Source organism: Nerophis ophidion, linkage group LG14, assembly GCF_033978795.1.
Source record: "Nerophis ophidion isolate RoL-2023_Sa linkage group LG14, RoL_Noph_v1.0, whole genome shotgun sequence".
Taxonomy (NCBI): domain Eukaryota; kingdom Metazoa; phylum Chordata; class Actinopteri; order Syngnathiformes; family Syngnathidae; genus Nerophis; species Nerophis ophidion.
Window position 1 is genome coordinate 2,973,030 of NC_084624.1, and position 15,700 is coordinate 2,988,729.

Sequence of the window (15,700 nt, forward strand, 5' to 3'; positions counted from 1 at the left end):
GTTAATAATACCTCTGAGGCAGCACGGTGGGCCAGGGGTTAGCGCATGTGCCTCACAGTACAAAGGTCCTGGGTTTGATTCTGCGCTCGTGATCTTTCTCTGTGGAGTTGGCATGTTCTCCCCGTGACTGCGTGGGTTCCCTCCGGGCCACCTCCGAAGACATGCACCTGGGGATAGGCCCCTCCCACCTCCAAAGCCATGCACCTGGGGATAGGTTGATTGGCGACACTAAATGGTCCCTAGTGTGTGAATGTTGTCTATCTGTGTTGGCCCTGTGATGAGGTGAAAATGGAAGGATAGCATCATGTCTACAGATGAAAATGATCCTATTCAATACTAAACTCTTCAAGCCATGCTAGAAAATAGCAACTAACCATTCGAAATGCGACCAAAAAAAACAAACCCAGAGATGTATAAAAGTTGGTAATAAATATAGACATCTTTAATTTCATTAGTTCCACAATGCCAAAAGTTATAAATAGCACATAAAGTCCAATCATAACAAGTCCAAACCTCTTACAAGATATTTTTTAACACTTTTAATAGCAAACACGTCGCCTTAATTTGTATGTGGTTCAAAAAAAAAAAGTTTTAAAAGACAGAAGCGGTAATAGCGCTGCAATGTTGACAACATGCGGATTAGTGTCAAAATCGTGTCACAAAAGTTCTAAAAGGTAACCAACCATTGATGGTCACATTGGTAACTTTTAATTTGGCAAAACCGTTCCCCCAAAAGTATGAACTTAACCTTACAAAAATTATACCAAGCCGCATCCAAGCATCAATTGAGCTACTGTGCTAAAAACAAAGAAAGGAAGAAAGAAAGAAAGAAACAGTCTAAGAACATTAAACAGATATTTGGAGGACTCGTGCATAGACTGTTTAGTTTTTTTAAATGTGCAGGGGATGGGATGTCCCACTCTGGTCCAAATGATACAAGACAAAGAAACATTGGACTTCCCTCATAGCAGCAGCAGAAGAAGCTGCTCCATGAAATAATGAAGCGGGTCTCCTGAGTCACTCAAACACTCTCTGCAAAAAAAGGAAGAGTTTTGAAAATATTGAAAGCCAGTCTAATAAGACTTGGAGTAATAGTTTGCCACGGCGATCAATTTCCTGCTGCCTGGTCATGTGCCAGCTTGATTGCGATCAATGTTTAACAAATTCTTTGACAGCCATTCCAAACTAATCTAATACTTAAAGGCCACCTACCTGCGACTGTGCAGTGCAGTAACACACCTGACTATGCTTCCCCATCAACAACAAATACAAGTGTGCTTTTTGTAACTTCAAGTCCACGTCTCACTCCTGCAGGGTGATGTACAAAATGAAGGGACCCGGAATGAAAGTTGTCTAAACTAACAGCAAGGAAAAAGTGGGGGTTTGGCTACCTCAAAGGCACATGTGGGCGGGCGCACAGCGAGCTGGAACATGAGGTAGTCTGGGTAAAGGATGTCAAGGAGTGTCATTACCACCCAGCTGTTAGTTTTGGAGAGCAACACTTCCAAATCGCTGCTGCCCCATGGTGTTCAGTTTAACACACTGCACGTAAAGGATGTTGGGTGGGTGTGTGTGTGTGTGTGTGTGTGTGTGTGTGTGTGTGTGTGTGTGTGTGTCTGTGTGTGTGTGTGTACATGGGACTCAGCAGCAGCGCATGCGAGGAGGGGGCAACTCTGGAGGCACTTCAGGTTCGGGCTGCAGAGACAAAAGGCTGCCAGAGAGCTCCTTGTTGGGAACCTCCAGCGGCATCTGGAAGGTAAAATACAACACAACTTTTACTGTCATTGTTAAACTAGGGAAGTGTAGCAGCTTTTAGTTGGGCCGGGGAAAAAAAAAACCCAAAGAAACACACAAGAGAACAGTCAATAAAAGACACCAAAAAAGTAGAATGCAGACTTCAACCCTCTACTAAGTGCTGGGTGACACTAGTGCTGTTATTTTTTTTTATCGGGGAACCTCTACAGTTGAGCAATTCAGAGTAGGTGAAGTGAAGTGAAGTGAATTATATTTATATAGCGCTTTTCTCTAGTGACTCAAAGCACTTTACATTGTGAAACCCAATATCTAAATTACATTTAAAGCAAGTGTGGGTGGCACTGGGAGCAGGTGGGTAAAGTTTCTTGCCCAAGGACACAACGGCAGTGACCAGGATGACGGAAGCGGGAATCGAACCTGCAACCCTCACGTTGCTGCAATGGCCGCTCTACCAACCGAGCTATGCCGCCCCCACATAGTAAGACCACAATGTTTTGTGCAAAATATACAACTAATGTCGCACAAAAAAGTGCAGTATTGCCACACATAATTTAAGCGTGTTTAGTCCTCATCACATTTTTCTTGTTTGCATTACATCCATCCATCCATTTCCTACCGCTTGTCCCTTTCGGGGTCACGGGGGGTGCTGGAGCCTATTTCAGCTGCATTCGGGTGGAAGGCGGGGTACACCCTGGACAAGTCGCCACCTCATCGCAGGGCCAACACAGATAGACAGACAACATTCAAACACCAGGGCCAATTTAGTTTTGCCAATCAACCTATCCCCAGGTGCATGTGTTTGTAGGTGGGAGGGGCTTATCCCCAGGTGCATGTCTTTGGAGGTGGGAGGGGCCTATCCCCAGGTGCATGTCTTTGGAGGTGGGAGGAAGCCGGAGTACCCGGAGGGAACCCACGCAGTCACGGGGAGAACATGCAAACTCCACACAGAAAGATCCCGAGCCCGGGATTGAACCCAGAACTACTCAGGACCTTCGTATTGTGAGGCACATGCACAAACCCCTCTTCCACCGTGCTGCCTGTTTGCATTAAATAAAACAGAATTCATGATGACATTTTGAAATTTCATGATTATGAGGCATATTTGTCCTGAAGGTTTTGGTTGTAGTCCAAATTGTACAACTTTAAAGGCCTACTGAAAGCCACTACTAGCGACCACGCAGTCTGATAGTTTATATATCAATGATGAAATATTAACATTGCAACACATGCCAATACGGCCGCTTTAGTTTACTAAATTGCAATTTTAAATTTCCCGCGGAGTTTCCTGTTGAAAACGTCGCGGCGGAATGATGACGCGTGCGCATGACGTCTCAGGTTGGAGGGGACATATTATCCTAGCACCACTTACGGCTAAAAGTCGTCTCTTTTCATGGCACAATTACACAGTATTTTGGACATCTGTGTTGCTGAATCTTTTGCAATTTGTTCAATTAATAATGGAGAAGTCAATGTACAAAGATGGAGGTGGGAAGCTTTAACCTTTAGCCACACAAATCCTGGTGTTTCCTTGTTTAAAATTCCTGTAAGTGAAGCTTTACTATGGATCAGAGCGGTCAAGCGAACATGGATCCCGACTACATGTCAACCGGCAGTTTTCGGTGAGAAAATTTTGGTAATAAGTTGCCTCTTACCGGAGATCAGCGGAGCTTCTGTCCTGCTGCAGCTTCGTGATTTCCCTCAACACACCCGTGCGACTATCAGGTACTATTTAACTCACTAAAACACTAGCAACACAATAGGCGGATGAGGGATTTCCAAAATTATCCTAGTAAATGTGTCTAAAAACATCTGAATCGCTCTCACTGCAATCGCCTTTTTTTTCTTACTTTTTTTTTTCTCGTCCTTCACTCTTAATGTCCTCATCCATGAATCTTTCATCCTTGCTCAAATTAATGGGGAAATTGTCGCTCTCTCGGTCCAAATAGCTCTCGCTGCTGGAGGCTCACATTATAAACAATGTTCAGATGTGAGGAGCCCTACAACCCGTGACGTCGCGCGCACATCGTCTGCTACTTCCGGTACAGGCAAGGCTTTTTTATTAGCGATCAAAAGTTGCGAACTTTATCATCGATGTTCTCTACTAAATCCTTTCAGCAAAAATATGGAAATATTGCGAAATGATCAAGTATGACACATAGAATGGACCTGCTTTCCCCGTTTAAATAAGAACATCTCATTTCAGTAGGCCTTTAAGAGGCATTGGACTTGGCGACTGGCGCCCTCTGCTGGTTGCTGCCAAACAGCACAAGCTACTGTTGCCTGCATCTCACTGCAAAAACTTGTTAATAAAAACATAACATTTATCAAATTCAACATCATTGACCTTTTTAGCAACACAAATCTAAGAATACTTAAGAGGATATGTATTATTTTATGCCTATATGTGTTTATAGTCTGGTGCTGTGTAACATGACACATACAGTAGCAAAAGGTACATTAAATAGGCCTTTCAGTGATTGTAAACATTATATAAAAAAAAAAATCAAATGAAAAATAGTAAGGAAAAGACAAAAGTACCCACCTTGCTGAGGATGTCATCCACCAGCTTGAGGAAGATCTCGTTCACGTTACAGTTATCCTTGGCGCTCGCCTCGCAGAAACGCATGCCACTTATTCGAGAGGAAAACTGGAATGCACACAGATAATGTCTGATTAGAAAAAAAACTTTAAAAAATATAAAATATCTTGGTGTTGTTCTCCGCTGCTCCATATTAACATTGTTTTCTGTGCTAATAATACACTTTTGTTTAGTTTTAGGATGAATCTGCTGTACCTCTATTAAGATGTGTGAAAATGGAGATAAATCACCAAAAATGTGTGCATTAATGTAATGTAAACACAGATTAAACACATACATTTATTAGACTGCACATGCTCCTTGACTTAAACAGCATAACATCATAATTCAAGTAAAACATTTACAAAAAGATTTGCGTATGACATTTTATTCATGTTTAAAATAGTCCAGTCTTTTTTTTAAAGTTGATTTAAATCATGCAAGCAATTTATTCAAATTAATTGTGATTAAACAATTTAAAAGTTTGTTAATCCGATTAAAAATTGTTTGACAGCACAAAAAGACACAATGAGCAATTTACTTTGTAATTTATCAAAATTAGAAAGTGTGATAAGTCTGAAAAAAAAAGTAAAATCGTTAAGACAGCACGAAATACTATTTTGAGTAAGATTTTGAGTGAGTAAATACTATTTACGCACTACTGCCTACTTTCTACTTTCTCTTGTTATATTCTTATTTTACTGTTATATTTTTATTCTCATTGTTGTTTTTTATTTTTTATTCTTATTGTAATATTTCTTTATTTTGTTTCCATTTAAACCCCCATTATTTACTTTTTACTTTTATTCAAATTGATCTCAACTCTGTACACTACTGCTGGAATTTTAATTTTCCTGAAGGAATCAATAAAGTACTATCTATTTCAACTTTAGGTAATTTACTCTGATTAATTGCAAACAGTTAAACTCAAAATTGTGATTAATTTGATTAAAGATATTTGTTTGACATCACTAAAACAAATAGAAACTATGGGTAATTTATTCGGCTTAATCACGATAACAAAAAAATGTATAAATCAGATTTAAAAATGAATTATTTTATAACACCAAAAACAATATAGGTAATTTGGGCTGATTAATCACAATAATCATAATTAAAAAGTGCGATTAAAAAATGTTTTGTTTGACAGCACAAAATAAATAGAAACTAGAAGCGGACTCACCCTCTCTCCTTGTTGTCTGGAGATGACACGATCACTCTCGCAGTCCAACTTGTTCCCCACCAGGAGGAGCTCTGCCTCCTCAGATGCATACTGATAAAAAAAAAGAAAAAAAGGATACATTACCTACTATACTTCAAACTTGAAATACTAAAATAATGTAGTTAGTGAGGTAAACAAAATAAGTGTGTGTTGTCACCTTGTCGATCATCTTCATCCACTTAGGGAGGTCTTCAAAAGTCTCCTGCTTTGTGATGTCATACACCAGCACGATTCCTTTGGCGCCGCGGTAGTAAGCTGACGTGATGCTGTTGAAGCGTTCCTGGCCCGCCGTGTCCCTGTCACATGAAGGAAGACATATTAGTTTTATATACAAATGTACTCCTAACAGCAGAAAATAGTAAGGAAGCACTAAGTGAACCTTAGGATTAGGACTGGGCGATATGGCCTTTTATCAATATCTCGATATTTTTAGGCCATGTCACGATACACCATATATATATCCATATTTTGCCTTAGCCTTGAATGAACACTTGATGCATATAATCACAGCAGTATGATGATTCTATGTGTCTACATTCCAACATTCTTCTTCATACTGCATTCATATATGCTACTTTTAAACTTTCATGCAGAGAGGGAAACCACAATTAAGTCAATTTATCAAACAGTTATTAAGCAGTGGCACAAACATTCATGTCATTTCAAAACAAAGTGCAAGATTGTCAGAGACATTTTAAAACAAGTTATGAGTGCACTTTTGTGCATGATGTCACTAAGATGACATATCAAAACAACACTAAATTAAAGTACATTTTTTGCATAGAACGCAACTACAATAGTTTAAAACAAATAAAGTGCAATTTTGTGCATGATGTCCCACAAGATATTTCAATAACTGTCAAATAAAAATAAGCTTTCAATATTTGTCAAATAAAAATAAGCTGCATATGAGGAAATCAAAAGGTTTATGTCCTTCGCTATGTGGTAGGTTCCTGCGGATGTTATCTCCTTCTGTTGTTGACTAATTGTTTCATACGGTGTGGCACCGAACAGAGATGTAAGCACTCTTCATTCTCTAGCGGGTGACTTTTCAAATGATGCTACACATTAGTAGTAGGTGCTACTTTTTGTAGCAACGCTTTTGCCGCATACTTGTTCGACATCTTCCCGCTTGAAGCCAAACCACCGCCAGACGATGGACCCCCTGCTGTTTTTCTTAGGAATTAATTGTTCCTTCATTTTCTACCAGATTCGCACCTTCTTTCTCTCGTATTACCACTCGCACCGCTCCGCTAGCATCACAGCTAATGTTACCCATGCTGCTCATGACGCCACAGTATGTGACGTATGTAAGAAAGTGCGCTTGTTTTAGGTCTCTGTGAGAAGGAGACAAAAAAAAAAGTAAAAAAGCCTGTAGTGTAATGGCCGCAGCTAAAAACAACTGCGTGAGAACGTATACTCTAATATCACGATGTAGTCATTTTCTATATCGCACAGAGACAAAGCCGCGATATATCGAGTATATCGATATATCGCACAGCCCTAATTAGCATACACATTTAGTTTAAAAGGGGAACTTGACTTTTTTATTTTGCTTATCATTCAAAATCATGATGTTGGCCAAGAACACATATGTTATTATTTTTTTATGTATTCTAAATTGTAAATATATGCGATCAAAAGTCTGCTTAAAATTGAACCTAAGGGAGTCGCTCTATCTTGCCAACAACGCACTTAAAACATCCAAACACATCCATGAAAGTTTTATATACATGCTGTAAGTGTGTATGTAATGTAGTAACAGGCACATTTATAATCCATCCATCCATTTTCTACCGATTGTAAATTCAGTTATTATTAACAATACGGATAATAAAATATAAATTGTACTTTAAATAACTTACATTTTTACCCAGTCAAAATTCAGCATTTGCAGACATCAAATTGAATTATTCTACTATTTGTGCAACCTATAAAAACAGAAAAGCATAACATGATGCTGTGTAATACGACTAATAGTTTCTTATAGGTAGAATTGTGACTTTACACCAGGGGTCGGGAACCTTTTTGGCTGAGAGAGCCAAGAATCCAAATATTTCAAAATGTATTTCCGTAGGAGCCATATCATTTTTTTTCAACACTGAACACAACTAAACGCGTGCATTTTTAAGTAAGACCAACATTACTAGAGTATAATAGGTCTCATATTCTTTGTAATAACGTTGATATTCTGAAGCTAACTGTGGAGGGGGCGTGGCCTGCAGGCCTTCAGCGAAGCGGGGTGTGCCAGGACTGGCCTCGAAATCAGCGACAGGTGAGTAGATGGCCCACCTAGGCCTTGTTATCTAATCACCTGTTGCTCTGTTATAAGCAGCAGCCAGGAGGATAGACAGGGTTGGAGCTGGAGCCAGAGCGCGAGCGAGAACAAAAGAGAAAAACACAATTGCTGGAAAGCAACTGAGAGACTTATTGAAAAATAAAAAAATATCATAACCCTGAAAAAGGCTTTCATGTCGGTGCTTGGTGGTCTGAAGAACCCCCAGGAGGGCAAGCCCTAAAAAAACTATAATAAATAAATCATGCAATTTCTTGAACAAGTGCGGTAGAAAAAGGATGGATGGATTCAAATGCATGTGCATGTTTAATATTCTGAACGTTATTTTTAACATTTTGATTACAAGTGGAATTAGTCATTACTTATCGTGTTAAGCAACGTCAGCTCAGATTTATCCGAGAGCCAGATGCAGTCATCAAAAGAGCCACATCTGGCTCTAGAACCATAGGTTCCCTACCCCTGCTTTACACTGATGTTGTTATTGTATTTTTCTCTTTAAATCAGTGTTGTTTCTTTTCAATGTAATCCTAATAAGTGAGGCAAGGGTGTTAAAAGAGTGTTCATTAATGTCTCTCTGCATATACAAATATGTATTAATTATTGATGACAAATATTAGATATATTGCATGGATTTGCTTTGTCAAATATTACCCAAAGCAAAGCTGTTTTATTCAGTTTCGCATATTTTAACCAACATTTGATTGCTTTTAGCAAATTTAATGCTCAAATTATATCAAAGTGGCCCATTGTATCCTTCAAATTTTCTGTAGCCTATGCGATTGTCGTAGAAATAGGCCTTTGTAGCATTCTCTACATAGGACTGAAACATTAGAATAGGTATTTAACAAATCTCTTGCAGCTTGATTAAAGTGATATATTGACGCACTGCAGTGTGAACTTGATAGTGCTCTTGACGCAGGACCTGGTCCGACCTAGCTGCGTGACGAGTGCTTGGATGTTACTGTACCTGCGTCCTGATTCGCCGGCGCCCCCGTGAGTCACATTGATGAGACAGAAGTAATGATGAGGTGAGGGTACTTGATGTGTGTTCTTCATGATGACAAACACGGCCAACACAGAAGGTGGGAGGGGGTGCAGAAGGTTGCACATGAGGGTGAAGTGGAGAGTGGTGTTAGTCGACAGGGAAAGATGTGTTAATCGCAGCCAACACTGCCGTACCTGACAGAAATGCAAGGATGGGAGCGGCACACAGAAGAGGGATGCAATGTAAAGACTTGCGTCCAGTTATCTCACCATATCTGCAGACGGATCTTCTTCCCTCTCAGCTCCACTGTCTTGATTTTGAAATCAACTCCTATGAGGGAAGCACACAAGAAAAGCAGGAGTTTTCTTCAGGACCATCTGAAAACCAAAAACATTTATGAAAAGGTCCAGTCCGGTTTCCGCTCTGCTACCTCACCAATGGAACGGAGTTCGTCTCTCTGGGAGAGGCAAAGTCGGACACACTCTGTCACCTGTGGTGTCCCTCAAGGATCAGTCCTCGGCCCCGCCCTTTTCACACTCTACATCAGGGGTCGGGAACCTTTTTGGCCGAGAGAGCCATGAAAGCCAAATATTTTAAAATGTATTTCCGTTAGAGCCATATCATATTTTTTAACACTGACTACTACTAAATGCATGCATTTTTTAAGTAAAACCAACATTTTTAGAGTATATTAAGTCTCAAATTATTTTTAATAACATTGTTATTTGTTGAACAGGTGCGATAGGAAAGGGATGGATGGATTAAAATGCATGAGAATATTTTATATTTTGAACGTTATTTTTAACATTGTGATTACCAGCGGAATCATTCATTACTTATCGCGTTAAGCAATGTCAGCTAAGATTTACATATCTGAGAGCCAGATGCAGTCATCAAAAGAGCCACAGGTTCCCTACCCCTGCTCTACACGTGGCCGTGTCATCAGCCAGCACGGAGTATCATTCCACTGCTATGCCGATGACACTCAACTCTACCTAAAAACAAACCCAACCCCCTCTGCAGCCCTGCCATCATCCACACTTACCAACTGACCTGAGGAGATACTGCAAAGGCGTGGATGAAACACAATTTTCTTCACCCGAACAGCTCCAAAACCGAAGACATTCTAGTCGGCACGCCACATCAGACTCAGTCATACACCATCACCAGCATCACCTTCTAAACCCTCGACATTCACCTCTCATCCTCAGTCATTAATCTGGGTGTTAGAATGGACTCTCACATGACCTTTGAGGCTCAAATAGAACATCTGTGCAAGACCTCCATCTACCACCTCAGGAACATTGCTACACTCCTCGCCTCACTCACTCTCTCTGCTGCCGAGAGGCTCGTCCACGCCTTTGTCTCCTGCAGGCTAGACTACTGCAACGCACTTCTTGTCGGGATCCCCGGCAAGAACATCCAGAAGCTGCAATACATACAGAATAGTGCTGCGAGGATCCTGGTGAGAGTGTGGGAATATGACCATATCACACCAATTCTCAAATCCCTTCACTGGCTTCCTGTTCCAATCAGGATTGAATACAAAGTCTCCCTACTAACCCACAATTGCCTCCATGGAAATGCCCCACTCAACCTCAAGGAACTGCTCACCCCCAAATCCTCCACACGACACCTCCGCTCTGCACAGGCTAACCTCCTAGGACCTAAGAGGACAAAGCTACGAACAATGGGAGACCAGGCTTTCTGATCAGCCGCTACCAGTTTGTGGAACGCTCTTCCTGACCACCTGAGGGCACCACAGACTGTGGATGTGTATAAAAAAGGCTTAAAAACCCTTCTTTTAAAAAAAAAGCCTTTTTTTAATATATGCATACTAGTTCTAGCTATTAGGCTGTTCTAGTTTTTATTTTTATTATAATTTTAATACACTGTAGCACTTTTTAGGCTGGGTGTGAGTTTTCCTTGCCCTATGTGGGCCTACCGAGGATGTCGTAGTGGTTTGTGCAGCCCTTTGAGACACTAGTGATTTAGGGCTATATAAGTAAACAATGATTGATTGATTTACTCAATGTAAAGTGCTTTTTACAAATAAAACCCATTTTTATTATTACTATTAGGATTTGGGTTAAAAACTGCAAAACAAATTCAAGATTTATGTCCACATTTTCTTTGCCTTTCCTCAAAAGCTTTGCACACTAGGAATTTAAAACCATTTCAATATTCCTCAGTGTGCGGCGGATTGTTTATTTTGATGACCTGTGTGTCACGGGACTGCAAGGACAGAAATGGAGCTGCGCCGTCACGGCAGCTGCCTGCATGTTGGGGGACTATTTTGGGATTGAACACTGTATGGCGGACTGCTAAACTGTTTGTGCTCAAAACAACCAAAGTACAACAGCTAAGAGTTACAACCTGAAATACATCCAAAACATGCTGGGGCGTAATTGTCATCTTACATAAGTGCTAACTTTGTGTATGGAAATGTCAGCAAGAACAACACAATACAGTATTAATTCAGATATAAAACATAATTAAAATGTTGCTTCACAATTGTAACCAAATTACACAACAACCACACCAACACAGACTATTATATGAAGACAAATATCGTTTATAAAACTTATTACATAAAGTACAATAGTCCAATACACTGATACAATTATACTAAGTACAAAATAGTTTATGACACTGATACTGACTATTATATGAAGTAAAGTCATTTGCTTTAGTAAGGCTGATGTTAAAATTAGCTGAGACCTAAAACGTTATTCCTTCAGCAATAAACCAGACGTTTGAGTGTTTTATTGGTTATAATGTGTTTTAGTCTTCACCCAACCCACTTTTTAGACAAAAGCTAACTTTACAGAGTTGACATCCAAGCCCAAATAATAGACGGATCCTTGCTACTCACAGCTTTTTGGGTTGTTAGGGGTAGAGAGTGTTCTGACGTAGAGTTCTAATAAAGTACAATAATCTAATACACTGATAGAATTATATTAAGTACAATATGGTCTATGACACTGATACGGACTATTACATGGAGTAAAGTCATTTATTTTACAAACCCCGTTTCCATATGAGTTGGGAAATTGTGTTAGATGTAAATATAAACAGAATACAATGATTTGCAAATCCTTTTCAACCCATATTCAGTTGAATGCACTAAAAAGACAAGATATTTGATGTTCAAACTCATAAACTTTATTTTTTTTAAATAATAATAATTAACTTTCATGGTGGCAACATGTGCCAAAGTAGTTGGGAAAGGGCATGTTCACCACTGTGTTACATCACCTTTTCTTTTAACAACACTCAATAAACGTTTGGGAACTGAGGAAACTAATTGTTGAAGCTTTGAAAGTGGAATTCTTTCCCATTCTTGTTTTATGTAGAGCTTCAGTCCTTAAACAGTCCGGAGTCTCCGCTGTCGTATTTTACGCTTCATAATGCGCCACACATTTTCCATTGTAGACATGTCTGGACTGCAGGCGGGCCAGGAAAGTACCTGCACTCTTTTACTACGAAGCCATGCTTTTGTAACACGTGGCTTGGCTTTGTTTTGCTGAAATAAGCAGGGGCGTCCATGATAACGTTGCTTGGATGACAACATATGTTGCTCCAAAACCTGTATGGACCATTCAGCATTAATGGTGCCTTCACAGATGTGTAAGTTACCCATGCCTTGGGCAATAATACCCCCTCATACCATCACAAATGCTGGCTTTTGAACTTTGCACCTAGAACAATCCAGATGTTTTTTTTCCCTCTTTGTTCCGGAGGACACCACGGCAACAGTTTCCAAATATAATTTGAAATGTGGACTCGTCAGACCACAGAATACTTTACCACTTTGCATCAGTCCATCTTAGATGAGCTCAGGCCCAGCGAAGCCGGCGGCGTTCCTGGGTGTTGTTGATAAATGGCTTTCGCTATGCATAGTAGAGTTTTAACTTGCACTTACAGATGTAGCGACCAACTGTAGTTACTGACAGGGGTTTTATGAAGTGTTCCTGAGCCCATGTGGTGATATCCTTAACACTGATGTCGGTTTTTGATGCAGTACTGCTTGAGGGGTCAAAAGTCCGTGATATCATTGCTTAACTGCAATGATTTCTCCAGATTCTCTGAACCTTTTGATGATTTTACGGACCTTAGATGGTAAAATCCCTAAATTCCTTGCAATAGCTCGTTGAGAAATGTTGTTCTAAAACTGTTCGACAATTTGCTTACAAATTGATGACCCTCACCCCATCCTTGTTTGTGAATTACTTAGCATTTCATGGAAGCTGTTTTTATAGCCAATCAAGGCACCCACCTGTTCCCAATTAGCCTGCACACCTGTGGGATGTGCCAAATAAATGTTCGATGAGCATTTCTCAACTTTATCAGTATTTATTGCCACCTTTCCCAACTTCTTTTTCACGTGTTGCTGGCATCAAATTCCAAAGTTATTGATTATTTGCAAAAATATATATATATTTATCAGTTGGAACATCAAATATGTTGTCTTTGTAGCATATTCAATTCAATATGGGTGGAAAAAGGATTTGCAAATCATTGTATTCTGTTTACATTTACATCGAACACAATTTCCCAATTCATATGGAAACGGGTTTTGTAGTAAAGCTGATGTTAAAATGAGCTGAGACGTAAAGCATAATTCCATTAGAACTAAACCAAACGTTTGAGTGTTTTATTGGTTATAATGTGTTTGTTTTAAGTATAGTCTTCACCCAGCTAAGTTTACAGAGTTGACGTCCAAGACGGGTCCTTGCTACTGAAGTCCAAGCCCACATAACAAAGCCTCGCTACTGTAAAATTGCCAATTCAACCAAAACCGTGGATGTTCTTCCCCTCACCTACGGTGGACTTGCAGGCCTCGGAGAAGGTGTCGTCGGTGTAACGCTCCATTAAGCTGGTTTTACCCACACCGCGGGAGCCGATGATGATGATTTGCAGCTTAAAGTCCGCGGGCCTGGGCGGTGTCTTCCTGCGGCGAGACAGAGCTCCCACGGCCGGCGAGGAGGTGGCAGGACTGCCGCTGCCGCCGCCGGCCCTCCGCGGAAAGTCATATCGCGGGTCCATTAGCGGCTCCACATTTGTACTTTAACGTTAACACAAAAATACTAACTCGGCGTTTGCGCTTGAACGTAAAGTTTCTTCTCCCTTTTTAGAAGTTTGAGCAAGTTTGCTGCTGGTTCAGGATTGTTGTTGTCCGACCATTAGAGGCCGAGCCGCAGTGACGTCACTGGCTCACATGAAACAAGTTTACGGTACGGCGTAAGGGACAAACTAAGTTTGGGCGAGACCACAAAAGTGCAACGTAATGTCGACGTTTTAAAACTTTTTACTCTTTTTATTTTTTTATTCGTAACAAAATATTGAAAATGAATTTTACCATGAATTGATACCGTTGAAAAACGTATTCGGGTGTTAGCATTTAGTGGTCAATTGTACAGAATATGTACTGTACTGTGCAATTACTAATAAAAGTCTCAATCAATCAATCAATCAATCAATCACCTTTGCAACCCCATTCAACTATTGGCTAAGTTTCATATTAATAAATGTACGTTTGTCAATACCCGACCTGCTCTTTGTGCCTTTAAAAAATAATTAGAACTCTAGAACACTCTCTTACCCAAAAAGCTGTGTAAACATAATTGCTGTGTTGCAATTATTTACTGAACTTGTATGAGCCTATAGCTTTGCACTGTGTTTTATATATATATATATATATATATATATATATATATATATATATATATATACATAAATATATACATATGTATATATATATATATATATATATATATATATATATACATATATATATATATATATATAATTGTATATATATACATATGTGTATATATATATATATATATATATATATATATATATAGTTGGTTGTATATATACATACATATATACATATATACATATGTATATATGTATGCATATATACAACCAACTATATATATATATATATATACACATATATATGTATATATGTATACATATATACATATGTATATATGTATGTATATATACAACTAACTATATATATATATATATATATACACATATGTATATATATATATATATATATATATATATATATATATATATATATATATATATATATATATATATATAAGCTATAGGCTCATACAAGTTCAGTAAATAATTGCAACACAGCATCATCGTTTTCATATATATATATATATATATATATATATATATATATATATATATATACATATATATATATATATATATATATATACATCAAGATAAGTACAAAAGCAGTACAAATCAGCGCCAGGAGATTGTAAACTCAATAAAGTAACTAAAATACAATGCAGTATATATATGTGTATATTAGGGCTGGGAATCTTTGGGTATCCCATGATTTGATTCAATATCGATTCTTGGGGTCACAATTCAATTATATATACATTTTTTCGATTCAACGCGATTCTCGATTCAAAAAAGATATTTTTCCGATTCAAAAGGATTGTGTATTCATTCAATACATAGATTTCAGCTGACATGCTAGCAGAGTAGTAGATTTATTTAAAAAGCTTTTATAATTGTAAAGGACAATGTTTCATCAACTGATTGCAATCATGTAAATTTGTTTTAACTATTAAACGAACCAAAAATATGACTTATTTTATCTTTGTGAAAACATTGGACACAGTGTGTTGTCCAGCTTATGAGATGCCATGCAAGTGTAAGCCACTGTGACACTATTGTTCTTTTTGATTATTTTTATGTCTAATGATGATGTCAATGAGCGATTTTTAATCACTGCTATGCTGAAATGATAACTAATATTGATACTGTTGTTGATAATATTCACTACTTTTGGTTTGTTCTGTGTGGTGTTTGTGT

At 38.7% G+C, this 15,700-nt stretch overlaps 1 protein-coding gene across 2 annotated transcripts; it reads right to left on the reverse strand.

Moving 5' to 3' along the window:
• Positions 1 to 414: 414 nt before the first annotated feature.
• Positions 415 to 14,064, reverse strand: rab12 (RAB12, member RAS oncogene family). Of its 2 annotated transcripts, XM_061919615.1 has the most exons (7): positions 13,660 to 14,064; positions 9,106 to 9,166; positions 5,713 to 5,851; positions 5,517 to 5,606; positions 4,298 to 4,402; positions 1,618 to 1,749; positions 415 to 1,585 (listed from the first exon to the last, which is right to left on the reverse strand). In XM_061919615.1, the coding sequence occupies exons 1-6, from the start codon at positions 13,883 to 13,885 to the stop codon at positions 1,642 to 1,644; spliced, it is 729 nt and encodes a 242-aa protein (XP_061775599.1). In that variant the 5' UTR covers positions 13,886 to 14,064; the 3' UTR covers positions 415 to 1,585; positions 1,618 to 1,641. The 2 variants fall into 2 exon arrangements, with proteins under 2 accessions (XP_061775599.1, XP_061775598.1); XM_061919614.1 differs by having other exon boundaries at positions 415 to 1,749.
• Between the last annotated feature and the right edge of the window lie 1,636 nt (positions 14,065 to 15,700).

Coding starts and splice junctions, on each gene's coding strand:
- rab12 (XM_061919615.1), bottom strand. CDS start 13,885: ATGGACCCGCGATATGACTTTCCGCGGAGGGCCGGCGGCGGCAGCGGC. Junction 4,403..5,516: donor CCAGACAACAAGGAGAGAGG/GTGAGTCCGCTT, acceptor TGTGCATTCCAG/TTTTCCTCTCGAATAAGTGG. Junction 1,750..4,297: donor TGGATGACATCCTCAGCAAG/GTGGGTACTTTT, acceptor TTTACCTTCCAG/ATGCCGCTGGAGGTTCCCAA.